The sequence below is a fragment of the Gymnoscopelus microlampas genome (genome assembly GCF_963454915.1).
Source record: "Gymnoscopelus microlampas genome assembly, chromosome: 5".
NCBI classification, from domain to species: domain Eukaryota; kingdom Metazoa; phylum Chordata; class Actinopteri; order Myctophiformes; family Myctophidae; genus Gymnoscopelus; species Gymnoscopelus microlampas.
The window spans coordinates 36201182-36227531 of NC_139942.1; the positions used below are offsets into that span (position 1 = coordinate 36201182).

The 26350-nt window shown below is 39.0% G+C and overlaps 4 protein-coding genes across 12 annotated transcripts; all 4 read right to left on the reverse strand.

Annotated features, from left to right (window-relative positions):
• Positions 1 to 1814: 1814 nt before the first annotated feature.
• LOC311046043 (guanine nucleotide-binding protein G(I)/G(S)/G(O) subunit gamma-5-like) lies at positions 1815 to 4573 on the reverse strand. The gene is made up of 3 exons (XM_084058137.1): positions 4447 to 4573; positions 2588 to 2734; positions 1815 to 2098 (listed from the first exon to the last, which is right to left on the reverse strand). The coding sequence occupies exons 1-2, from the start codon at positions 4522 to 4524 to the stop codon at positions 2609 to 2611; spliced, it is 204 nt and encodes a 67-aa protein (XP_083914263.1). The 5' UTR covers positions 4525 to 4573; the 3' UTR covers positions 1815 to 2098; positions 2588 to 2608.
• Positions 4574 to 5116: 543 nt separating this feature from the next.
• On the reverse strand, positions 5117 to 13215 carry ssx2ipa (synovial sarcoma, X breakpoint 2 interacting protein a). 5 transcript variants are annotated; one of them, XM_084058100.1, is made up of 14 exons: positions 12938 to 13215; positions 11966 to 12105; positions 11584 to 11750; positions 11213 to 11422; positions 10913 to 11023; positions 10683 to 10818; positions 10510 to 10585; positions 9753 to 9933; positions 8785 to 8932; positions 7528 to 7664; positions 7015 to 7188; positions 6658 to 6778; positions 5819 to 5978; positions 5117 to 5676 (listed from the first exon to the last, which is right to left on the reverse strand). In XM_084058100.1, exons 2-14 carry the CDS (start codon positions 12006 to 12008, stop codon positions 5607 to 5609), a joined length of 1734 nt encoding a protein of 577 aa, XP_083914226.1. In that variant the 5' UTR covers positions 12009 to 12105; positions 12938 to 13215; the 3' UTR covers positions 5117 to 5606. The 5 variants fall into 5 exon arrangements, with proteins under 5 accessions (XP_083914226.1, XP_083914225.1, XP_083914228.1 ...); XM_084058099.1 differs by having other exon boundaries at positions 11966 to 12247; XM_084058102.1 differs by having other exon boundaries at positions 11966 to 12089; positions 12938 to 13005.
• Positions 13216 to 13581: 366 nt separating this feature from the next.
• On the reverse strand, positions 13582 to 21013 carry LOC311046024 (mucolipin-3-like). 4 transcript variants are annotated; one of them, XM_084058107.1, is made up of 13 exons: positions 20767 to 21013; positions 19493 to 19724; positions 19227 to 19310; positions 18902 to 19055; positions 18371 to 18452; positions 18201 to 18297; positions 17889 to 17988; positions 17476 to 17588; positions 17059 to 17208; positions 16664 to 16765; positions 16387 to 16509; positions 15627 to 15833; positions 13589 to 14757 (listed from the first exon to the last, which is right to left on the reverse strand). In XM_084058107.1, the coding sequence occupies exons 2-13, from the start codon at positions 19718 to 19720 to the stop codon at positions 14617 to 14619; spliced, it is 1581 nt and encodes a 526-aa protein (XP_083914233.1). In that variant the 5' UTR covers positions 19721 to 19724; positions 20767 to 21013; the 3' UTR covers positions 13589 to 14616. The 4 variants fall into 4 exon arrangements, with proteins under 4 accessions (XP_083914234.1, XP_083914233.1, XP_083914232.1 ...); XM_084058106.1 differs by having other exon boundaries at positions 13595 to 14757; positions 19227 to 19394; positions 20781 to 21013; XM_084058105.1 differs by having other exon boundaries at positions 13595 to 14757; positions 19227 to 19394.
• A 106-nt stretch (positions 21014 to 21119) lies between these two features.
• On the reverse strand, positions 21120 to 25916 carry bcl10 (BCL10 immune signaling adaptor). Of its 2 annotated transcripts, none has more exons than XM_084058130.1 (3): positions 25471 to 25916; positions 23170 to 23458; positions 21120 to 23058 (listed from the first exon to the last, which is right to left on the reverse strand). In XM_084058130.1, the coding sequence occupies exons 1-3, from the start codon at positions 25516 to 25518 to the stop codon at positions 22625 to 22627; spliced, it is 771 nt and encodes a 256-aa protein (XP_083914256.1). In that variant the 5' UTR covers positions 25519 to 25916; the 3' UTR covers positions 21120 to 22624. The 2 variants fall into 2 exon arrangements, with proteins under 2 accessions (XP_083914256.1, XP_083914255.1); XM_084058129.1 differs by having other exon boundaries at positions 21120 to 23061.
• Positions 25917 to 26350: the final 434 nt, after the last annotated feature.

Consider the following 26350-nt stretch of genomic DNA (forward strand, 5'->3'; position numbering starts at 1 on the left):
ATGTTTGTCTTCCGGTTGCTTAAGTCTCGCGAGAACCAATCACATGTCATGATATGTCCCCAAACCAGGGGTCTTCAACATTTTTAGGCCATGCCATGGACCCCTTTGCTGAGAGAGAGATGAAGCAGGGACCCCCACTACATATTGTTTAACATTGTGTTACAGATTAAACTTTTTCATAGTTGACATAGATACTTGTTTACTATCAATGTACAAGCACTGTGTTGGATTCATGTTAATGTGTATTTTCAGACAATTAACCACTTAATATACCTTAGAAAACGTGTACGTGATCTGCTCTTTTTTCCCTCTACACCAAACCTCTTTGCTGGAAATAGCCGATCTACAAGCTCACAACTCCTCGCAGTGCGAGGCGTTGAGCTTGTAGATCTGCTATTTTCGGCTTATGTTCTCCAGAGAATATAGGGATGCAAGTGGTTTATGTAAAAAAAAAAACTATCACACAAAGATTTGGTGGCTCCTATGTAGTAACTCTGAGGATACCCTAGGGGTCCCGGACCCCCTGTTGAAGACCCCTGTTCACAACTCATGTGACTGATTTAAATTATAAAGCCGGTTATGAGGACTAATTTCCAGGGGTGGAAAGACCACTAGTGCAACTTAACCAGGAAGAAAATAATTTAACTGGTTTCTTTTACTTAAAATAATTGTGTTACTCAATTTGATTACATCTAGTCTTTATTTCTATTTAAAGGTCTTTAACGCTATATTTAATACGTTTTGCATTGCCTTTGAGTATGAAAAGTGTAAACATCCCTCTCCAAGAATATCGTTGTAGCTACTTAAATATTATTCAGCTGTAGATGATTTGGGTCAAAATTACTCCTGTACAAAAGTTCTACGTAGGCCTACAAGGTCTTCTAATGATTAAGTAAGTATCAAAGTATTTTGACGGCAACCATTTTCAAGATGAAAACGCCCAAATCAACCTATCCCTCCCTGATTCAGCGATGCTTTCAAAATGTGGTGGCCATCTTTTCATTAAGCTTTCTCAATGTCTTGAGGGAAAAAAGGTTCAAAGCAAACTTAAATGGAATATCCTCCAGATTGTGTCATAACAGCATACTTGTACACTACTCATAATATAGTAGTCTAGTCTGGTACTAAAATTATTTAGTACAAAATAATACTTATTTAATACTAATCCAAGTACCTGAAAAAAGCTACTCAATTACTTTCCTACAGTACATGTAATTTTATTTTCCACCCCTGGAAAAACACTCACAAATTGAAAATAGGAATACCATAGGAATACAATGCATTAAGTAAACAAATCCTTGTGGAATTTAAGACAAACAATACATTTAAGTCCTTTTAAGCTCTGGTAAATAGAAAACACAATTCCACACTTAATGTCCTACAGACACCTTGACCTATAACTCATGAGATGATTTTTCTTTTTTACCCTTTATGCATATTAAAAGCACTTTAAGAACTATATGGACATATTCTCTATTTTCCTGGTACATTGCTTCCCATTCAATCAAAATCATAAGTTTTATGCTGCATTGCAAGTGATGATAAATGTAATGTCCACATTTTGACACGGTCTCAAATAATGGGGCACCAGTTGTAACTAAATTACTCTACTGCATGACTGCTATATCAAAACTCTGACATTACACAATTCCATATAAACATATCCACAGATGTTCACATGCCATGTTGTCAAATGATTAACTAATGACAAAATACTATTCAAATTCAAAAGTATAAAATACAGAGTGCAAAATACAATTACTCAACTCTGATAGTCCTTTGATACCATTGGCCATAGAACAACAAACAAAACATTTGAGTAGTAAAGAATGTATTTTAATCATTAAATACAAAAAGTCAAGAACAGTGATGACTAAAATAGAACCATATAGAAAAGGCACAATAATTTACTTGAAAATCACACTGTGCCATGAAAAATAAAACTTGTCTCCTTTCCGCTAATGTGGCTGAAAATAGATGGCATCTTCCTGACATGATTCTGACATGTTCTACACTCCAGAGATTCTGTGGCAGTATAATGGCTTCTCATGAGGAGCAGTGTTGAGGTCAATTTTCCCTGTAGCATCAAAATGAAGGCCTGCAGGACAAATAAATAAAGACATGTCATGTATCGTATCAGAAATTAGACAGATGTAGTTTCAAATGAGATAAAAGAGCAGTAGTTACTACTAGATACCTCCTATATCACACCACAGATATACAAAAAACAGTCCTAGTTAATAGGGGTGTGAAGGCAGTGACAATGTGTTATTCATTGTGTACTGTCATTTCAATTAACCTTTTAACTTTGTAAGGATATTTGAGTCTAAAACTGTTTAAACATTTCACTTGTCCAATCAATTTTCATTTCAAAATATGTCAATAAGGCTCTGCTGATGCAAGACAAAATGACATGAAGTATGGAGGTAAAGAAAAATGCCATGTTCAGACAGTTATAGTGACATTATGTAATCTCACCCACGTACTTCTACTTCTTAACAGCTTTGTGTACAATCCTCCAAAAACTCACAGGAGTTACGTACAATTTGCTTATATGTACGTGGTTAGAAGAGGTGAATCTACTCACCAATGAATGCTGTCAGTGGTTTCATAAGAAGGAGCAGACCTTCTGCGGCCTGAAGGGATTGGTGCTGGACGAAACACCTGTGAGAAGGGGATCCTGGAGGGCATTCTGCATGCAGAACTGTTGAAGATCTGCAGCTGCCTGGGAGACCTGGGTGCACAATCGAGACCACATCACAAAACGTAAGCCATGTATCCAAGCACAGGGAGGTTTCACATTAAAATGATAATTGTGGTAAATCTGTATAATAATCATAATTAATAAATCACAGATGGGTGTAATTTTCGACCACAATGATCTCAAATGGCTGTCCCTACTTAAACACCTCGCAAGGCACACAAGCACCTGCCACTTTGCATATTGGGACTGTACAAACATGCACACAAATACTAAAGTATAAGATAGACAGACATAACCTAAAGGCCAGTCCACACCAATGATTCGCGACACAACTCCTTGCAACCATTATCCCAAATGGCAGTTGCATTGGTGTGGACTGCCCTTACAACAGTTTTGTTGCAAGGAGTTGCATTGGTGTGGACTGGCCTTACAACAGTTTTGTTGCAAGGAGTTGCATTGGTGTGGACTGGCCTTACAACAATTTTGTTGCAAGGAGTTGCATTGGTGTGGACTGGCCTTTAGGAAGGGTGACTGGGCACCTCAATGTTAAATTGTCTATTTTTTTATGTAAAAATGGTATATATACATGATTTGAAAATACTCGAATATTTGATATTGAAGGCCCAACATGTATACAATGACTACTAGTACAAATTGCTACAAAACCTGTGGCTAGCCAGTCATTTATGGGCATAAACAAGAAGTTAAAGGGTCAATTTAGGTCTAATAACGATGTACCGTGCATGTTCAAATCGTGTATACTTTACATCAGAACATTTTCCAAATTATTCTTTTTTTTACATTTTGAAAAAAATAACCACAACTTAACTTTGAGGTACCCACAATGTTTAGGTGCCCAGAACGGCCCACTCTCCCTGCATCCGTTTTGGAGTACATATTTGTTTATCATTATTTCATCTCTGCAATCCTTAATTATTTCTTCTTTTTTATGCCGCTACAATGCTGAGGAACCAAAACCAAATCATTGTACTCTTTAATTGTAGGCCTCGTTTAAGATGCAATGTAACGACAAAAATCTTGCATCTGATCTGATCCAGAGGTTCTCAACCTTTTCAGGCCGTGACTCTCAAAAAGAATCATCACCCTGACAAGCACTTGGAATGTAGGAGTTGAGGCATTACATTTTAGGTTTCACAGATAAATATTGTTTTAAAAAATAAAAAAATAGCCGATCTACAAGCTTACAACGCCGGCTAGTTTCAATTTATTTTGCCTCTTTCTTATATTATTAGACAATTTGGCCAATGTTTGACCAGTTTTTATAGTATGGTTTATTTATTACTTTTGACGCATTAATGGTATTTTTCTTTTCTTTCTTTTTGAGGTATTAAAAAGGTCTTAAAAGTACTTAAATTATCACTTCACTATCCCGCCCCCCCTCCCCAGTCCCGATCCACAGGTTGAGAACCACTGATCTAATCGGTACCAACATTTACTTGGACATAATATAAAAGGGTGGGACAAATTTGTACGGTTTTGGCTTTCAAAGAACTGCACCGTGTAATCGTATTAGTTCAAAACTATTATAACTATAAACATTTCAATTGTACAGACAAGTAAAGCTTCATAAAACGTGTTTTTGTCAGAGATCCACGCCCTTCTCTGCTCTGTATTTTCACGTTAGCGCTAGTCGGCTAACACGGTTAGCTCATCATCAGCTTGATGGAGCGGGTTTTCTCCTATCATTTTTAGGGGAAACGTTTTTTTTTCTCCTTATTTACCTTCACTCTGTTTATGTTCGCCTCGAAGCGGAGCTGCTGCACAATTTTCTTCATGGCAACCAGATTTGAGCTCGACATTTTTCACCACCGTCTTTAGAAAAATAATTCCTGTGCTGTGAATACTGGATGGATGCGGAGACAAAAGCAAAGATGATGACATCCGGATTCATGCGTTGCCAGGATTTGTGAAATAAATAAGCAACCAGGTCTAGAAAAACAAGCCCAAAAGAAGGTCACATGAGTACTTTAAACTGGCTATTTGATAATAGCCGATCTACTTATAGAGCTTATAGATCTGCTATTTTCAAAGAAAAATCATGGAATAAAGTGAAGATTTACGAATATTTTCAAATCCACAAAATCTTGTATGGGGGTCTCTGACACAACATATTTTCGGAAGGTTGGGTCTACAAATATATATTAATTTGGGGGTGTGACATGAAAATGTGGTTTAAACAACCTCAAAATAAGCAACTACACTTTAGAAACAAGCTTGTTTACAAGCAACTTTACAAAAAGCCCAAAGTGGCTTATAATAAGCGTACATGGCAACACCGCCGGATTCGGGTCCTTGATTCCGGTTAATTCTTTACATTTGTCACTGCAATCTTTCTTTTACCCCACTAGGGGGCAATACAAGTGTGAAAACAGGCCAATAAATAAATAAAAGTAAAGGAAAGAGTATTTATTGCACAGTCAAGACACTACAATAGTAGGTAGTACAACATAAGCCTTTAAATGTATAAACTTTATTAAAATAATTTCTCTGGAGTGGATGTGTAAACATGAATAAAAACGACCAACATTCAATAGCTGTTCAAGAAGGAGAAGGGTGAACCATCTAAATTAGAGCTTACCGACTCCATCTTAGATCTAAATTTTGCTCTAGTAAATACTTTGCCTAAACATTAATACAATAAAAAGAAAACATTACTCAATGGATCATGATGATTATCACCCATGACTGTGGACAGCAACATCAGAATTCTGCAATAATAATAAAGTTGGTGGCATCCTGAGGCAGTATCAAACATTCAACCAGGGATTGTCATCCAGATGATTAGTGGAGTCCATAGCAAAGGCACTAGATTGTCTTCAGGTATGTTCTTTGTTGGAGAGGATGAATACAAAGTTTGCACATCCATTTCTGTGCTTCGATTTCAGCAAGTATCTGCATCCCCAAATGCATTGGGCTCCTGGCAGCTCTCTCGTGTGGAATTGTTGGAGGATCTATAAGAGAGTATAAGATAGTAGATAGCCTGAATGAAGATTAAGCAATGAAAACATCCTCATTAATTTCATTATCTGAAAAAGAAAAAAAAGGGGAGAAAAAAACACCCCTGTAAACTGGCAATGGATAACTTTGAAGTACCTTAATGGAACATAACTGTTCCTTCTGTCTGGTATGAGTTGGAGTGTGCGGTAAAGGTCATTTGTGGAAGGAACGCCACCAGGAACGCCACCACAATTGCTTTTGGGAGTACAGAGCATGTATGTCGAAGTTGGAGAGCCCCTCATCTCTGGTTCACTGCCTTTAATGAAACCCAGGCAGAGAATTAATTCAATACAGAATCAACTACTGCTTGTTTATGGGCTCTAAATGGTTCAGCTCCGGAATACATGTCAGACCTGTTCACTGCCTGTAAATCAATCAGATCTCTCAGATCAGACACTGGACACCTAACTGTACTACCTAGAATAAAAAGTTTAAATCTGGTCATTCTGGTGAAGGTGCATTTATGGTCCTATTCTCTGGAACAAACTGATGATCTGAGATCTGCCCCCAACTGTGTTCCATTTGCTCAGGACCTTGGTTAGAGAGTGTGTGTGTGTGTGTGTGTGTGTGTGTGTGTGTGTGTGTGTGTGTGTGTGTGTGTGTGTGTGTAATAAATGCTGTATTTTTTATATGGGGGTGGGAGGTTGGAGTTACACTGTAATTTGTATTTCCATATGTATTTTTTGTTCTCCGTTATGAAGCACATTGACTTTCTGAGCACTATACAATACAATAACTTCTGAAAGTGCCGTTTAAACAGTACATACACAGTAAATTATGTATAATTGTATGTTCCATTTTATGGGACACATGTTTTTGTGGGTTCCATTTTTGCAATGGTATATCATTGCCTTGGACTCCAGGAAGACTAGCAGGGCATTTAGGTGTCAGCTAATGGGGATCACTTTCAATAATCAAACAAATAAACTACTTACTGATCGATAAGGCACTTTGAGAAGAGTAAGAGAAAGAATGACTCTTGCGGTCCACAAATGGAGTCAAATTCAAAAACTGGTTCCTAAGCCAGGAGGACCGGTCCTCATCAAAGGCCTTTTTCTGTGAAACACAAGAAAAGGATGAAAGTAAAGTCATGTTGGTACAGCATCAGCAACTCATATTCACATGGCAGTCATTTTGCACTTTGGTCTTAATTCATAAAAATGTTGCTCTTATGACCCAACTGTCCGCTGTTTGAATGTTAAAATCTAGTTAGATTGTCAGTTTTAAGATTATCCCTTGACATTCCACATGCACCAATATTAATAAATCTGAGTATACAAAACTTAAAAGACCTCACGACCCAGGCGGATAGCAGCATCAGTGAAGTTCTTCCTCTCCCTTTCAAAGTTCCTCTTCTCCCCATCAAAGAGATGCCACTCCTCCTTGAGTCGCTCTTTCTCTTCCAGTGTATAGCCATCATTGAGAATAGCTGCGGTCTCATCATCGATTGATGAGTTGAGCTGCTGCTGCTCAGACAGACAAACACACACTTCAATAATCCACAGCAAGCATACTCGTTTCCTTCATTTTAAAAATGTTTTTTTAAAGGAATGTGTACAAATGAGGCACATGTGTCCATAATTGCCACATAAAGTTCCTCTACATGTCTACAATACGTTCCCAACTCAAAAATCATATAGCAGTCTTCTACTTTATAGGTTGAAGGACCATAGATAGTACATGAGTCGTAGTAAAGGGGATAAACATGCCAGACATATGGTCTCACAGCTGGCTAAGTGACAGCCTATATATTCTTGGATCAAATATTGTAAACGAGAATCTTTAGAAGCAGCAGAGGACCTAACCTGGAGAAGCAGCTGCTGGGTGTGAATAAAGTCTTTGCACTGCTGCACCTCCATCCTCATTCTCTCCATCTCCTGCTCATGGATCTCTCTGGGGACCACATCTCTACCCGGCTGCTGCTGAGTCTGAACTAGAGATACTAAGGGAATGAAAATATACAAAAAGGTTAATAAACACCCCCAGGGGTAGGATGGGGGCAGTTGGGGTTAAGCGTCTTGCTCAGGGGCACCTCAACAATTGTAACAGTACTGTGTCCCACTGGATGTCTTCTTGTGTTGCTGTATTTCCATGTATGCAGTGGCCTTTTCTGTGTTGTTATCAGACATTTATATGTGCAATTGAGGCAGAATGTTCACTGTGGAGCACAATGCGGTACATGGCTGTTAAACCAGCAGTTGGTCTGTTGCTCACGTTCAGAGACTGGTTTTGCTTGTATACTTCTCTCTCTCTAGCCCCCAAAACAATGTGAAGGAGATGAAGATGGATTGTCCTTTTGTATAATTGAACCTGGGACATTCTACTTCCCAGGCGGGCTCTATCAATTCAGATATAGACGCCCCCAGTTGTCAAAAAAGACGTAGTGAAATTGTTAAGTTGGACAGTATGACTTTAAAGCCCACCCCCTTTAACCCCTTCAATCCGGGAACCATTCGTGTCATTTTTAGATTTGTTTGGCTATTCAAAAATAGCAGACATACAAGCTCATAGCGCGGCACATGAGCTTGTAGTAGCTATTTTTGTATATTTGTGCAAATCTTTGAATATACCTACATTTTTTAAAGCGAATATTTATAACTCAAATCTTTGCGTCTGGGGGGGGTCCCTGGAATAAAACATTTTTAGATGGGGGTCCGCAGCCAAATACATATCGAAAAATGTTTTCTAAACCTAATAGTATGTTGCTATATCAGTGGTGCTCCAACTTTTCCATGTCAAGGACCCCCAAAATGATATCTATTTGGCTGCGGACCCCCATCTCAAAATATGTTGTTCCAGGGACCCCCAAAAGCACAGATCAGAGTTAAAAATGTTAAAACACACACACACACACACACACACACACACACACACATACATATACAAAAATAGCACATCTACAAGCTCATTGCCACACTATGAGCTTGTATATCTGCTATTTTTTAATAGCCAAAGAAATCTTAAAATGACATGCGTTCCCGGTCTTAATGGATTAAAAGAAAAGACATAAGTTGTTGTCCTTGAACCTGTAAAAAGGGATGCGACAGACAGCACTGCAGTACCTTGGGTGTCTAATCTCTCCATGTGGTTTTTCAGTCTTCTCCACTGCTGGCGGATGCTGTTGGTGAGCTGCTCCCTAGCAAGTTCACAGGATTGGTCCAGGGTCTCTCTGCTGGAGTCACCTCCCTCTTCCTCCCTGTCTGAACCCACCTGAGAGCAACAGCAGACAAGGGGAAGTCATTTTCAATTCCCTACATCCAGACCCATAGAGAGAGAGTTCTGACACTAGCGTTCACTTCTCCGGGCCAGGTTCTACATAGCCGTCTATTGGCGAATAGTGACAAAGCCCTAAACCGGAAGTTCATGGAATGCATTGAAGTCTACGGCTCTTTGTAACCATTTCCAGCTAATATGAACCACGTGACCGGCGCCGTTTCTGCCCCCTCATTGGCGCAACTCTCTAATACAAGGCTCTGCCTACATCTACACACTTAAGATTTCAAAGAATAGCAAAGAGGCTCAACATTATTTGAACCCAGAGAAACAATTTGAACTAGACAGTTGCCTCGAAATTGATTTATAAGTTTTAACCAGCAGTCAAAAGTCCAAACAGACAGTCCAAAGACAGACATTCACATTTTGGGGTTAATAGCTCATATTACTAGACATTTCTACAGGATTTTACACTAAACAGAGGATTTGATTACTAAAAATGTTAAAATCAAATACATTTGTCAATTGCAAAATCAATCAATTACTAAATTAACCGTTTCCCTCCCTACAATATATATCAAAATGAAGGTACAGTGCTACCCAGGGCAAAAAAAGGCATATGGAATGCTTACATGGTCATTCTATCCATTACAATTTGAAGTTTCAAAGACACGTTGACTTGTTACTACTAACCTATATAGTACATTAATGTTTATATTAGTGCCCTCATTACACTGTAACTGTAACACACAATAACCGATTAGCCCTGACAGCACAGCAATTCCTGTATTCCTTCAAAAATAGGACATTGAGAAACCTGCTCAAGACTGTCCTCAGCATGAGCTCCTGGGGAGCAGGGCTTCCGTGGACCTAGGATGGACATCATCTCCCTCTTCATCTGCTGGAGGACCTTTTTCAGCTCAGCATTCTCCAGCATTAGAGACATCTGCCGTGCCTCGTGATCATTCAGCAGGGTTTTGAACATCTGGGTCTCGTGACTGGAGAATGGAATTCAAAAACAAACTCATCAATGCAATGCATTCTTAACAACCCCCTAATCCTGATATAGGCGGTGCTGTTCAAGTAAGGTCATCCAAAAAAAAAAAAAAAGAATAGTACAAAAACGAAAATGTCTGTCTTGTTCTGCAATGCAACCTCCACTGATCAAATACAAATCAAGAAAATAACCAGAAAAGGTCTAAAAGTTAGCATTTTCATAATGATACATGTTCTTGATTAATCAAATCCATTACATTTCACTCCAATGAACTGTTCCAAGGCCTTCAGTGACCTATGAATGTATGCCATTATGGAGGTTTTCTCCATTTGTTTTAATTCCATTTCGCAGAATGTTCTCCATTCAGAGACCATAGCCATTACTGTTGCCTGAGTCTTCCAAGTGTCTATACTTGCCCCCCTCCACACCAAATCTACAAGCTCCTTGTAGATCTGCCATTTTTGCCAAATGTTCGTCTATGCCCAAAATACTAAGGTTTATATGGTTTGCCCTATGCCCAGAATAGGCACACTAGCCGTATGAAAAACAGGTTGACTATACATTATGACACAACTACCTTGGTCCTGCTTTTGGTGACTTCCACTGGCTTCTTTTGCCATCTGACCGTCCCAAGTAATTCAACACATCTATAGCTGTTAGGGACAGTAAGAAGGCCAAAATTAATTCAACTACGCATTTCTAAACAGAAGAAGACAAAGCTGGATCCAAAGGAAGGACATGTGCATTTACCTAGTTTCTTATCTTTTCGGTCAACAAGTAACTGGTTTAGACGTTCTTTAAGTTTTGTGCACTCTCTCTCTTTCCTCTTGGCATCATGGGTGTACTGAGACGCACGGCTAGCTATGACGTTCTGGAGTTTCTGAACCTGTGCAGAATGCAAAAATATACAGTCAGGTTCACCGTCAATAGAAAAATAAATACATAATCTTGTTGAAATTTAGCACAAAAATAAACTTCACCTCATCCTTCTCCGTTTTAAGGCAGCTCTGCAACGTCTTCAATTTTAGTTGTAATTGCCTCTTTGACTCATACAGACCTGAGGTCTCCCTTTTGGACAGTTCCAACTGATCCTGGGAGGGGAATGTACAAAGCCCTATTATGAGCCCAACATCAAAACAAGCAACAAGGGCTTTTGACACAGCAGTAACATTCACATTGACAGGACATTCAAAGACAATGTTTATGGGAAGTACAGCACACGAAAAAAAAAAGATGCAAGAGCATAGGTTTTGAAATAGAAGTAAGGTCGCCTGACTTACCTTGAGTCTGGAGTTGCTGGTCTGCAGTTGTTCTAGTGAGCTGGACATTTTTTGATTCTCGCTTTCCAGTGCTTCTAGTGGTTGCTGGCTGCGTCTGTGTGCCTGTAGCAGCTGGTAAATGGCATTCAGAGCTGGCACTGTGTTCAGACTAGCTCTCTCTGCTGAGCTAGCCTCATTCAGTGTGGAGGAGAGACCCAACAAGGCCATCTCCTGTGAAATACAGGACAGGAATGGGGTCACTGTCTTGATGTTAGCAAATCATACGCTTTATTGAAAAATGGAGCAAATTCTTACAAAGGAAAATTGAAATACACCCATGTGTCCGTAAATAATAATACACAAATGTATGGCCATGTGCTAAATTATCTTACCTGATTGATGTATGCGATGCACTGAGGCACATTCTCCTCTGTACAGAAGGCACTTACAATATTGTAGGAGCTTCTGGACAGGGACAGTGAGGAGTACATTGATGCAAGATTGTTCTGTTTGGAGGGGGACATTGTCACTTGTGATATGCTGGAAATATCATGGTTTCCTAAACACAGAAAGAAAGACAAGTGACATAGATGTGACAAGTTCCTCACAACCTCATTTTTCCTCTGCAGAGGTTTGAACTAGGCTGTTGCTCTGAAACGAGAACACAAATATAGGCCAAGTCCCAAGGCAAGTCCCACAAAAATATCACATACTGTAGGTCTTTCTATTCTTGCACTACTCAGATGCGTACACATCGCTGGCATATCTGCTTACCGAAAGACTGCTGTATTTGTGGAGGGGTCCACAAGTCTCCCATTTCAATGGGTTAAACTGGTGAGGTAATTAATTGTGTGAGATGGTTGGGCGGATTAACATTCATGCAGAAGATCACAGGCTCCTGTCAGAAAAGAGACCTGAAATAGAGCAGCAAGCCATGGCAGAGACCAGTCACCATCTGACCGGATTATGTGTGAGTTGGAGTTAAACTGAGTTTGGATGAGAATTAGACAAGGTTTCCGTAAAAGGATTTTGGCAGCAAAACTAAAGAGTAGTACACTTTTGCAGTTTGCAATAAAGAAAGAAAAAAAAAAGGGGGGGGGGGACATGAGACAGGATTACACAAAGCACAGCATTTGGGAAGGCTTCATTAGATATTGTTATAGTCTTTAAAACAGTCTGGGGAAACAAGATGAACCAGATTACACACCCACAAGACTATTAATTGCAAGAACTTTTATGCCTGTCGCAAAATATGAAGTGCAACCTATAGCCTAGATTCGTTAATTACCACGCCATTATGTAAAATAGCTTTTACAAACATGTGTTGAGAGACTTTCTGCCTGACAGGAAAAACGCCACGTTTTCCCCTCTTTTTCTCCAGCTATCATAATCGTGGATCGTGCTGTTGTAAACATTGCATTGCGACCATGACACCCTGTGTGGGCACACAGGCTCCGAAAAGAATGCACATATTTGCGGCTATTAATGAAGGTCAATGTCAGTGTTCGGTCAGCATGTGTCGTCTTCATCTCTTAATAACCGCTAACGTGATAGCAAGTTAATCCTGCATGACGTGCATGGTGACGATGTAATGTAGCAGACGTTGCTAAACCTATAAACGGCGCTTGGTAACACGGATTCAGCTCGAACACAACGCTGTGTGATGATAATGTCGTTATGTCTCCCACGAAAAGTTAAAAGCCGTGCTATAGTTCCACTCGTTAAATGTCACATGCAAATATGTACCTGGCTGGTTCACCTTCAACACGGCGGCCCAGAGAGAAGCGGTGTTCCAGGCAGACGGACTCGACTCGACTGCTGTTTTGAAGTGAGACAGGAATATAATGTGCCGTCTGGCTTCAAACCATACCTCCACGTCATTGGAGACGGTGTTGTCAAGCAACCAGTATCTGGCCCGGGCATTGGACGTCAACCTGCGCTCAGCTGGACTATTATGTAAATGAGAAGCGTCCAGGTGACTGACTCACTGCTGGCCCCTCACGTCACATGCAAGGACTGTGAAGCAGTGTTGCCAGGTTGTGTGTGAGAAATAAGCAACCAGGTCTAGGAAAACAAGCCCAAAAGAGGCCAAATGAGCACTTTAAACCTCATACGCATACGCATGAAAATAGCCGATAGCATGTAGATCTGCTATTTTCAAAGACTATTGAAATAAAATGTGGAATAATTGGAATATATATATTTAAAACATTCTAACAACACAAATGCTCCCTGGCACACAACATTTTCATGAAAATATTTGAGAACCACTGGTTTAAAAAAATAAAAATACAATTGGATCAAGCCTAAATAAGCAACAACACTTTAGAAACAAGCCCAAAAAAACACAACCTGCAACTACCAATTTTTACAAGCAACTTTACAGAAAAGTAAGCCCAAAGTCGCTTCTAATAAGCCGACATGGCAATGGCAACACTGGTCACTGCTGTCACCTCACACCCAAGGCGTGTGAAGGAGTAGAGAGGCCACTGACAGGATACGTTCTCTAGTCTTATTATAGGCACTGGGAGACAAAAACTGGAGCCGACACTTTGGTGGAAATGGAATGCATTGAAGGGCATATTATTATTGAATTCAGGGATGCGAGATGGTGGACAAAAGCGTATGAATAAAACACACTATATCTGACTGAATTATCGCTTTGTCAAATAATCAGTATATTGAAATAAAAGAAGACACATTATCACACACATTGTTAATATTTACTGATATCTTGTTTTTCGATGCACCCTATATTGTTTATATATTTGTTTTCTTTCAGTGATCTCCACAGAGCCAACCAATACCAAGAGGTGGCGCTAGAGTCAAAGTCAATTAGTACCTAATTACAGGTCAGACGTTTCCGTTAATTTATCGAGGTAATGCAATTTAGAGCAATATTCACATCAATATAGTAAACTACTTTGTTGTAGTACTCAGGCGTTAACAGCAGCTGACAGACTAAAGCCCATTCTGCCCAGTCAAAATCTTTGGTGCTCTAATACATAATCAATACAAATATACTGCACATCGAAAAACAAGAAAAGAGAAAAGCAAGTGTGATATGTCTTCTTTTATTGTCTTCTTTGGTTTACACTTGTCCACCTGGCTCTCATCACTTTGATGCACTCCATCAAGAGTTTGCTACCCAGTGCTTAGAAGGTGTATTTGATCTCTCCCGAGCACTCATGTCACAACTCCATTGTTTCATTATTATTATTATGAATTATTTACATATAATACAATTAAAACCTTCACAGATATATTTTCTCCCAAATGATTGATATACATACATAGCTGTACAAACAATAGAATCACACACAATACATAGCTTGTTTCGAACAGAACTTATTCAAGCTTATTATGTCACCTTGAAGCCCCAAGATCAGATGTGAGACTAGATATCCTGACATTCATCTGTTTGATCATCCAAACAAACAACATGGAGAGGAACAGCAGTAAGCAGGCTCTTCATCAGTCTGGTATCTCCCAGACTCAGGCTGGTCCCTGCACTCTGCTATAAAGGCCTGGAGCTGAGACACTGGCACCTTGTCTTGCTGGTTGTGCTAGAAAATAAAGTGTACCTGTTGATGTTACCTGTGACATTTCAATGAACACACAATAGGGATACATACATAATACAAGTTGGCTTGTCGGTATCAGCCAATTATTGCTAAACATGTTATTGTATTGCCATCAATATCAAAATGATGTCTGCTATGTTGCACCAATATGATTAGATGATGCATTAATAATGCACCAACAACAGGTGTTGATGGAAAGACAGCACAAGAGTAAAATACATTTTACATGTTTTCTACATTTGAGTTGAAGTAAGTATCCTTCTTCAGTGAATAAAGACACCAACAGTGTAGTGTTTAGTCATAAACATCTGCTTGTGCACCAAACATCACAGGTACAGTATAAAGGTGGTATTGCAATGAAACAAAAAAATGCATGCAATGAGCATTGATTTATTGAACATACTATGATGTTGTGCCAGAGGTGGAAAGTCACTAAGTACTCAAGTACTGTACTTTTGACTTGAGGTACTAAAGTATGTCCAATTTTCAATACTTTATACTTCCACTACATCTCAGAGGCAAATATTGTATATGTAATATTTTACTCCACTACAATTATTTGAAAACTTTAGTTACTAGTTACTGTGTAGCTTTTGATTATTATTACAAAACACACGTTAATCACTTCAGCAGCCCTAAACACATTTTAGCTATTTTCAAAAGAAGTTTTAAATACATTTTAGAGATAATATGTCTAATATTATGATAACTTGTGAAATGGAAACTTGAATTCCGGACATTTACTTGTAACAGAGTGTTCCTACATTGCAGTATTGATACTTTTACTTTAAATATTTGAGTATGTTTTTCACCACTGTGTGCTGTGCTGGCCATGCAAACTTAAAGCTAACCTTGATGGTCTCATAGGTGTCAGTTATGAGAGCGATGAAGAGGCTGAGCACCATATAGATGAAGATGGAGATGAAAGAGTACAGGTAGAGTCTGCTGAAAAGCCACACCATGTAGCCCTTCTCCCTCATCTTCTGGAAGGTGGAGAACATGTCATCCCCGTTGATAAGCGAGAAGAGGCACTCTGTCACCTTATCCAATGTTCGGAACTGAAATGATAATGATGATGTTGATGATGATTTTATGACTGTTTATGTTTTTATTGCTCACTGATACAAAGCAAAATCCTGAGTGTTAGTCGAACTCTGAAAGACATTTTTAGATGTTGAATGTGATATAAAAAAAAAAAAAAGGTTTAAGCACTACATTCTGATAGTAGCCTACTCATTGCTACAGTATAGAGTGTTTGTTCAGTAACCGGAGTCTCCCCATCTCTTCATTTCCTTAGTAAACAGAAAATACATTTTTAGGTGGGTTTCCAATCATCGGCCAATCAGAGAAGAGTACCCATTTATCAGCTTCATAGTATTCCAGTCCCAATTTTGTCTACTCATTTCTTTGTGTGATCAATTCCAATTCCAATCCTCACTAAAGAGCTGGAGAGACAGGGAGACTCCTGTTACTGAACAAACATTCTATATCAATGAGTACTATCAGAATAGAGCTATTTAACACTTATTTTAACAAAAAAAGATCACTTACCCTACCTTTAAATTCAAACTAGAATCAAAACATAGAATACAATTATGATTGGCGTAATACCTTTTCATGGTAAGGCCCAAGTACAATCCAGCCACAAAAACAGTATCCCAAATAGATCATGGCAGCACAGCAACAGAATCTGAACACATTTGGGAGTGCTGCCCTTAGAGTTAGGATTAAGATCTAATGAAGGAACAGAGAACAAGCAATTGTAAACATTTCATATCCCACCAGTCATGCACGCACGCACGAACATACATACAGAGACCATTTCATATTCCCCCCTCCACTGTTGTGATGCGGTACAATTAAAAATGCACTGTATAATTTTTCTTACATTGTACTTCTTGAAAAAACCAAGGTAACGGATTACCCCGACCCAGACGAGCATTGTAGCTGTCCCCAGCAAAATACTGCAAACATCGTAGTTTGTCAAATACTGTAAAAAGAGAGAAAAGGTAGATAGTTAATCAGTAATAGTGTTAAATCAAAAATACTATCTATTTTTCTATAATACAATATATATATATAGCCTACACGTATATATGTAATTATTATTTTCTCAACAATGAATAATGATCTCTGAACACAAACCATGCCTAGTTAGCCATCTTATTTATCTGACAGACAAAACTGATTCTATTTCATTTCCCTTACAGCGAGACGCTTGATGAATATGTGCCAAAATGACATAAAGCTGAAATCTGATGATAAAAATAATGAACATCAAACCTTTGTTTGTATTCCTATCTTGAGCGCAGACCCAGCGATGGTCAGAGTATCACTCACAATGATAAGCATGTACCAGCCATTCACAAACTCCATGCGATCTGACCATGATACAATTTTGTTGTAGTACACATGGAAGAATACATTATACTCCTGAGTGAGAGAAATACAAATAAAGTACATGACAGCGCATCAATATCAAGAAAAGTCTTTCCCACCAAATACTGCTTATCATCTTACATAGTAAGTCAAACTGCTGTCAATAACCAGAATTGTATTGTGCTTTGGGGGAGGGGACAGTGGAAGAAATAATTAAGACAGAAGACACATCCCTTTGGTTAGTGCTAAGCAGCATCCTGGAATTTAACCACTAATGTTAATAATTCATAATCATCCAATTATTTGTGTTTCAATACTTACAAACTGTAGTTGGATTCCTTTGATGATAGACCGTGTGCACAGGATGAAAGAAGTGAAGCATGCAAGGATGACCAGAGAATCAAACATCAAAAGAAGGTAATCGTTCTTCCCAGCTAGAGAGGATAAACAAAAATATCAGGATAGAAGTTGCATTAATGCAGCTTATTAAAAAATACGCTGAGAAACTGTTTAGTTGGATTAGTCTGATGCAGAATAAACTTTTACAACAAAACATCTCAGAATGCATGTTACGGTGATGGAATGTATGTTCCATTTTGTGTTTGCTTATCAGCAATTCTTTACATTTGAATATTTGGGATCCTCAGGTATAAATAAATAAAAGACAGTTTAATGCTTTTGTTTTGGGTAAAAAAAAATAGAAAGATTTTCACAATCAATATAATGATACCTACATGTGCCAGCCACATTCCAGTCTCTGCATTCAAAAATTTGAACATCATTTTCCAGGTGAATTCTTATCCTTCCACTATGCGCGTGATTGTCAAACACGATCTGTAAAAAAGAAGGTAACATTCCATGAATCAGTGAGGAACTGGAGACATGGAAACATTAACCAAACATAAAACAAGCCATGCTTGATGACACAAGATTAAAAAAATACAACAACAAACAAAAACAAAACAAAACATTGATCCTATGTGTAACACTACAATGAGTACTGTCTGTTAATGAAGGTGTACAGTTTTCTGACTCATGCCGCCTACCATGATATGGAAGTCATAACAGTCAGGTAACTCATGGTGGCGCACCGTCTGCAGATTGATAGCTTTCAGTGTGAAATTGATGCTCACTGATAGCAGCCTAGACACACAGACATGTATTAGCAGGCATTGCTCTCTCAACAGAGGAAGAAACCACCAGTATTTTTAATCACCTTTTGAAATCCAGAGAGAAGTTCAGGTTACGTGCCAAACTGTGACTGTCAAATGATTTCATAGGGTATATGGAATTGCAGACTGAAAAAGAGGAAAATAGAAACGGTTTAGGGTGATCAATTTACACTTAGCTGAATGGGTAGTATGCCAGAAGCTTCCTCTTTCTGTGTAGTCACAAGTAAATCCACATTGTGGTTATTTTCCATTTGCACTATGAATCAGTTTCCTTAAACATTGCAGATCTAACACAAGATCATCAAACACTAAATATTAAGACAACTGTTGGACCTGGGCATTTAAGGTAAATATAATTATTAGTCCATTCTTTATGTATACAAAGGCAGCATCTCTTTGGGATACAATTGGCTGTATTTGCATTGGAATGGTAAATGTAGTAGGGCCAACTAAGATAAGGGGGACATATGTGTCTCTGTAAATGAACTCCTGTGAAATACTAGTGTGGAAAAATGTAAAATAATGAAGAATGTTAACTGAATAATGAGAATGTTCTCATATGCTTCTGTAGCTACCTTTCTCAATATTCGGATCAATGTCAAATGTCTCATTTCCAGGATCAATGCTGCCATTCCTGTAGAATTCTTGACAGAGAGACAGAGGGGTGTAAACTCCATCAACGCTCTCATATGCATGATTCCCCACTGTCAGGTTTTGGAGGTTGATGTACTAAAAACATTAGTTTTGGAGAGAATAGTAAATGACAAGAACTGACATAAAACCATTGTTAAATCAGCAGACCAAATGTCCAGTTAGGGAATGGATCAGTGTAAAAACAATATTTGATTGTTGAACAGGAAAGACATTATATTGATAATACTGTAATTCCAAATGACCCACCTTATCAATGATGTAGTCGATGTGATCATAGACGTCTGTTTTTGTGTACACTGCATATTTCCCCACAATTTGGTCCTTGTATCCCTTGAGAAACAGATGCCTGAATGTCATCAGGTTTTCCCCTTTGAACGTGACCATCATCTCATTGCTAAGGCCAAATGAAACTAACTGAAGAAAACAGAAATAAAATGGAGAAAATGCATCTGTACAATGCATAGATTGTGTCATTCTGTCATTTTGCAAAATAGTGGAAGAGGTTATCTTACCTGAATTGTGATGATTGCTATTTTCAAAATTTGTAACATCAGCTTCCATGGCTTGCGACCTCTGGCTTTGTATTTCTCACAGGGGTTCATGAAGAAGTACTTCAGTCTCCTCCTGAAGTCTTCCACCACTTTAGACTCAGGGCTCTGCTTAGCACCATTCCACCTGCAGTGGCCATTCAAAGGTCTCTCTTCTGACCTCGAAACCACAGGGGGCTCGATCTCTTCCATTTTTCTTCAAAGTAGGATGGGCGGGGGCCAGGGGGGAGAGGTACATTGAGGTTCAGTACTACATCAAAGTCCATCAGTCATTAGACACAATAGACAGAAAACAATAGAAAAGAAGAAATGCAATAAGAAATACAAACACACAACCCTCCTGCTCAAACATTCTGGCACACCACCGTGCATCCACAGTATTCAGAATTATACTGCTGCACTGATCTCCTGCAATGTTGCTACCAGCTGTGTTGTACATGATGCATGTGACAATGAACAGTAAACACCTTGAACCTAAGCCATTACCGAAATTATCATTATGCATTTAGTTAAAGGTATCTTCATGGAAACACACAAAGTTAGCTGGCTGTATAAACTGTTTGGTCAAGTAGTTAGTACATGTATTCAGAACCTTGTACATACCTACAGTACCATCATACTTGATATAGATTATTCAGGGATCCAGATTTGTATCAACTAACCCATTATTACAAGAATATTCTGATATTTACAATATACAGCAGATGCGTTCGTTTTTTGTGGAGACAAGGGAAGTTTTTGTGGAGACAACGTTCAGTCATACCAAACATTCTGATGTTTATCAAACTGGTTCTTCTGCATGTACACATTGCACAGTAGCCTACTTGCTCATCTCTTTGCTGTCCTTAGTGTGCAACACATTATGCAATTAAATTGTGGTAAAGTAAATTGTAGCCCTCTACAAAGCTAGAAGTGTCTTCAATAACGTCATCATTCTAAGTGATCCAGTTACTGTATATCATCCTATTACTTGTCGACTACATAACTACAAGTATGCAACGTGAACTTAAAGATTTGTTTCTGTAAATTAAGTAAAAATATTTACCATCTCAAATAGGAACATTACTTTGCAACAAGGTAAAACAGACCATAAACAAGGAACACAAACCTCTAGATTCAAAACATTGCACTATGCTACAAATCACTGCAGTAGACAATAAATTAACTCATAAAATGTGTAATTAAAAATGACAGCAAAACCACAAGGAAAAGTAACACTTTTAAAATAAATCAATTACCTGTCCAAGCCTACCTTGCTCTTACTGGGGAGCAACTAATGTAATGCTTGAAGAGCCTTGTACTGAAGCTCTTGAATTCAGGAGTCAGTCGCAACAGCAGACTTCACCACAATGACTGTCATTCCTGTGCGTCATTTTAAGCTTTTCCAGTTTTTCCATAACATAAATAGAATTCCCACTTGCAGTAGCTCTCTACATGCAAACACACAAGGTCTGTGAATGATTTTATCTTGAATGTGGTGTCAATGCTATTTTGCATTGTGCTCAAATGAGTATTAAAGTATATTTGTCTTTTTGTCTCTAGTTCAGATTAAATTAGCATGTATTTTGAATATGAAAAGAGGCAACTGATCCTTTTATACAAATTATGTTTATGCCAACGTGCAATGAGGATACCAGAAAACCATTTTGAAAAAATACAAAATAAAAATATCACTTTTTAGTTTATGATCATTTACTACAGTATAGGAACAATCTTACTAAGTAGGAAAACTGCAACATGGTTTATGATTCCAGAAATCTGTAGTGATGAAGTGGAAACAAATTGTTGACATACTAGCTGTTAATCTTTCAAAATGGAAAGCAGTCAAAGCACCATGTAGGTATCACAGTTTGAAGACACAATTGGAAAGCACAAGATTGTCTCATTAAAAGTTATTAAAGATTCAGACACTCCCAGTGTTCACTACAGATCTCAAACTGTATCTATCTGCCATGTTGTTGTAACAGTTAATCAGAGAGACTCATACTTTCCAAAGACATGAGCAGCAAAGGTGACAGACAATGAGTCAACCTGATGTCCGCAAGAAATTACACCTACACAAGAAAACATTACTTGATAGGGGGTAGTATAAAATAGATACATTGTCTATATCATGTCTTCAGAAAGATATGCATTATTGAACATTAAGAAAACATGAGCAGAACATTTGAGTTTGACATTTTGGTAAATAAAGATAAGTGGACATAATAAAGACAATGTGACCATATCAAATTATATATCAAATAACATTTGGTCAAATGAAAGGAGGTTGAATGCATTGAAGAGGTAAAGTGTATCAGAATGCATGGTTAACAACAACAGAATTAAAGACATTTGAAAATGGAGTTCCTTAGCCTGCTGGGCTGGCAGTGTGCATAAGATTTATGACACTGATTGGTCTAGTTACAGTAGTTTGCAAGATTAGCTGTCGACAGACACACACAGAGACAGACAGAGCTGAATGCAAGATTCTCCACCCTGCCTTCGGTCCGCAGAGATAAAGAGAGGCTGTGTCCGAAATCACCCGCTCATTCACTACCCTCTAAATACTGTAGGTAGTTCCGTGTAGATCAGCGGTTCCCAAACATTTTCATGTATAACCCCAAATTGATATATATATTCGGCCGTGGGAAGAGATTTGTCAAGATTTTTCAAAATGTTTTTTTTGTGTTATCCTTTTAGCCTAAATGTCTTACTGTACCTCCGTGTTGTTTACATTTCTTGACTAATAAAGTATTCAATCAAGCTCACAATGCATTGTGTCGCGTTCTGAGCTTGTAGATCAGCCATCTTAGAATAGCCAAAAAATAAAATAGGGCTTAAGTGTTTAAACTGTTCCTCATTTTGCTGGGGACCCTCTGGAACCTGCTTATGGACCCCTGGGGGTCCCTGTACCCTGGCCCCGGGGGACATCAGAACCACTGATGTAGAGAACTATTTAATGATCACTATACACTACACCACTACAAAATGGCTTGACTATATAGTGCACTATCTAGTTAGTAGGGACTCGGGAGTGATGTCGGACACAGCCAGAGTAAGAGGGAAAGAGGGAGAGAGAGTATTTAGCTTGTCCCTGTCTGTATGAAGTGGGTCTCATTTTGGAGATTTTGGAGGCCCAAATGAATACATGTCCCTGTGTGATGTTGGGGTGAGAGAGCGTGATCGAAGGGGCTGGAAGTTAGAGTCCCCTCCGCTGCTTGTGCTCCTGTGTACTCCAGCGTCTGAGCTGGGAGGGGGCACTTCCAGCAGCTCCTCTGGCAGTGGCGGGGCCCCGGGGTCACCAGGCCTGGGAAGGAGAGAAGACGTCCCAGAAGACGACACAGCCATGCTACCTCGACTGCCAATGTCGGACACCTCACTCCCTCTAAGAGAGGGCAGGCTGAGTGAAACTCCTATGTCTGACGTGGAAGGACTGGCTTCCCCATCTGGGTGGTACAGCAAGGTGGACTCATTTGAAAATGTTCTGGAGTAATCGCTGGTAGGTCCAGAGGTGCTATGGCTCTTATCAGCTGATGAACTGGAAGCTTCTGCTGTAAAGACAGGGTTACATTATTGTTTGAAATAAATGTCAAGATTGAGAAACGAATGCTGTGAGCCTCAAAGATACAAAGCACGATTCAATAACAAACCCTCCTCACCCCTGAGAGACTCCATCTTCTTATTTTTGACCTTTTGCACCTCGTCTGTTATCTTAGTGATGATGAAGTTTTGGGTGCGGGACAGCTGAATAGACTCGATCAGCGCGTCCAGGCCACGGGGGTTCTCGGCCAGAATGTCCAGCAGGTGGCCCGCCCTCTTGGTCTGATTGCTCCGACAGCGGATCTCCTCCTCGTCGTCACGCGTGACAATCCTGCGTGAGCGCAGGTAGTCAACGTGCCGGTCAGCCCTGATCTTTTCGCAGAGGTACGGCCGCAGATTATTCAGCACCTGAATGAAGAGGCATGGCCATGAGGAGGAGGAGGTAAGAATGATGAAGGCACCGGGCTCCTGTTTAACCCATTAAAACCAGGAACGCATCTGTGTAACCACTTTCACCATTCTTTTATACTTTGGCTATTCAAAAATAACAGATATACAAGCTTGTAGATCTGCTATTTTTGAAAAATCCTGAAACAAATCTTTGAATATATATATTTTTAAACCGAACATTTGTAACTCAAATCTTTGCTTCTGGGGGTCCCTGGAACAACATATTTTGAGATGAGGGTCCGCGATGGGGGTCCGCAGCCTTTAAAAATATATATATTCAAAGATTTGCACAAATGTTCACGATTTTTCAAAAATAGCAGATCTACAAGCTCATAGCGCAGCACGAAGTGATGCGCTATGAGCTTGTATATGTGCTATTTTTGAATAGCCAAAGTATAAAATAATGGTTAAAGTGGTTAAAATCTTTGATGTGATGCAGATACTTTCCCGGTTTTAAATGGGTTAAGTCTCTGAATCGTAGGGGCTAATTCTTGGTTAAAAAGGTAGGGCAACACATAAGGTACAACTTCTCATATTTACATACTAGGCCATTATCTAAACAACAATATCAGTTTCTTTTGTTCATATATATGGAAATTAGATGGAATGATTAAAATTGATTAAAATGATTAAAAGTTTTTTAAGCAGAATGGAGTTGCACTGTTTGGACATCACCAGTGGAGGAAGCGGCTAGTCTACTGTATTGATTGTACTTCTGGTACTTCTGTGTAATAATACAGGCCTATAAATGAACATAAATAAATGTGTAGCATTCAAAACTAGGTCTATTCGCAATGCTCTGGAAGCCTTTCTACAGGAAAGGTTACATTAAATGTATATTGATTATATTAAATATCTTTCTACGGTATTTGTTTATACAGAGAGCAGGTGAGTTGACTGGGTGGGCTTCTTCTTCCACTCCTGACATTACAAACAGCTCACCTTCATGATTATTTAATGTTGGGGGACGGGGCAGATTTAGCTGTTCAAACACCCTTTTCCAACATTTATAAAAGCATATTTATTGTTTATGAAAATGCAAAATACTGTGTTTTTCCCCACATTATTGGAATATCCAGCATTTAAAATGATCTGTTACCCTGCCTTTGATATTTAAGTAATACTTACCACATACAGTGCATGTACAAGAGTATGCAGTATAGTACATGTATGTACTATACTGTATATACAGTCCATACCAGTGGTTCTCAAACTTTTTCGTGCCAAGGACCCCCAAATAGACACTTATTAGCCCGCGGACCCCCATTTGAAAAGATAAGCCAGGGACCCTCATAATAGAAGATTTGTACGGCTCTCTAGCAGTGATTTTCAACCATTTTAATTTCAAGGACCCCCAGTTTGACATGCATTAGGGCTACGGACCCCCATTTAATGGCATGTATGTCTCTGGGACCTCAATTTATATTGTCAAATCAATGTTAATTTAACTCTGAGAGTGTACAAATGGAACCAAATGGACTATAAGGGTTCATTTGGTCCCTGTCCATCATTTAGCTGGGGACCCCCAGGAACCCCCTTAAGTACCCCTGGGGGTCCTCGGACCCCACTTTGAGAACCAATGGTCTATACTGTATGTGGTAAATGGTGTAATGTTACACATGTCCTCTCTAGGCTGAGGCTGCATTGGGGTAGTTGTTAGGAAATGATCATAGAATATTTGTTGGAACTCCATGCAATGCTCAACATATGTTGCTGTCAGTAAGTAATGGGTACAGTACGTATACACACACACACAGAGTGGGCAAAGAGAAGGTGTGGTTGGCATTTCCTATTGTAGAAGGTAGGCCACGTCGGGCACACAGTATATCCTCTATCCTATTACTTTAATTTCTTCATTTACAACACCATTATTTCTCACTAACTTCATTGATTTGAAATATTATATTCTAGGATCGTATAAAATCACTGTTAGGTGTCGTACTATCGGTCTAATAGCCCAGACTACTCACCTCTTTTTTAATATCTGCCATTTCATCTTCTGTTAGCTGGACATCCATTCTTCTCACCGTTTAGGTGAAAACTCAGGTGTTCCGGTGGGACGAAAGTAAAACTTACTTCGAATTATTTAGAAGTGAACGTCCAATGTCAGACGTTAGAGAAAAGTCAAATGGTAGCTTCAGCGATTGGGGTTTCGCATTGTTTTGTCGATAAAAGCGGGTGAATCTAATCTAACCTACTACTAACCACACGAGTTACAGTGAGTTCCGAAAGCCGTGAAAAATAGCTGACTTCCTGATTGTATTCACGTTTACGTAGAGACACAATGGAGTAGTACGTACTGTCTGTACACAGTAGCCAAACGTCTCAGTACCAACAGCTACTGGTAGAAAATGTATCCACTATTTCAATACACACATGCTATGCATTTTAATATTGTTATCAGACTATAGCTGCACAGCGCAAAGTGTCCTGCAAAGTATGACATTATGATACATCGTGTTATTCCAAAGAGTCCAGATAGATGGCGCTGTTACACTTAAGCTAATACATATTTTTGACAAGTAGGCTACAATGACATTGCAGCAACTGCTGTCTAAACCAGAGGCATGAGGGGCCATTCACACTGAGCAGTACTACAACTATAACTAGAATAAATGTAAAAATATAGTTTTAAAACCGACTATAAAAAAAATACAGTGGTGAACGATATAGTTATAGTTATCTTTATAGTTATAGATATAGACAGTGCTCAGTGTGAATGGCAAGACATGTTCGGTTGAGTTTTTAAATGATTTACAGGAAATTGGCCATGGATAGGTCCACAAAATAACACGGAGGATGTGGAGGCTTGTTCGTAAAGTCAGTAAGAATACTCTGAAGATTCTTGTA

What these genes read in the sequence shown, in the direction of transcription:
- bcl10 (XM_084058129.1), bottom strand. Translation starts at nt 25,518, where the DNA reads ATGGATGTCCAGCTAACAGAAGATGAAATGGCAGATATTAAAAAAGAG. An exon ending in TGGCAGATATTAAAAAAGAG is followed by an intron (nt 23,459 to 25,470) that starts GTGAGTAGTCTG and finishes CTCTTCATTCAG; the next exon opens with GTGCTGAATAATCTGCGGCC. An exon ending in GAAGATGGAGTCTCTCAGGG is followed by an intron (nt 23,062 to 23,169) that starts GTGAGGAGGGTT and finishes CTGTCTTTACAG; the next exon opens with CAGAAGCTTCCAGTTCATCA.
- ssx2ipa (XM_084058100.1), bottom strand. Translation starts at nt 12,008, where the DNA reads ATGGGAGACTTGTGGACCCCTCCACAAATACAGCAGTCTTTCG. An exon ending in TTAAAACGGAGAAGGATGAG is followed by an intron (nt 10,819 to 10,912) that starts GTGAAGTTTATT and finishes CATTCTGCACAG; the next exon opens with GTTCAGAAACTCCAGAACGT. An exon ending in GGAGAGATTAGACACCCAAG is followed by an intron (nt 7,665 to 8,784) that starts GTACTGCAGTGC and finishes TCATTCCCTTAG; the next exon opens with TATCTCTAGTTCAGACTCAG.
- LOC311046024 (XM_084058106.1), bottom strand. Translation starts at nt 19,720, where the DNA reads ATGGAAGAGATCGAGCCCCCTGTGGTTTCGAGGTCAGAAGAGAGACCT. An exon ending in TCGACTACATCATTGATAAG is followed by an intron (nt 19,056 to 19,226) that starts GTGGGTCATTTG and finishes TAATGTTTTTAG; the next exon opens with TACATCAACCTCCAAAACCT. An exon ending in AAGGAATCCAACTACAGTTT is followed by an intron (nt 17,209 to 17,475) that starts GTAAGTATTGAA and finishes TCTCTCACTCAG; the next exon opens with GAGTATAATGTATTCTTCCA.
- LOC311046043 (XM_084058137.1), bottom strand. Translation starts at nt 4,524, where the DNA reads ATGTCGAGCTCAAATCTGGTTGCCATGAAGAAAATTGTGCAGCAGCTC. An exon ending in CGAACATAAACAGAGTGAAG is followed by an intron (nt 2,735 to 4,446) that starts GTAAATAAGGAG and finishes TTGTGCACCCAG; the next exon opens with GTCTCCCAGGCAGCTGCAGA.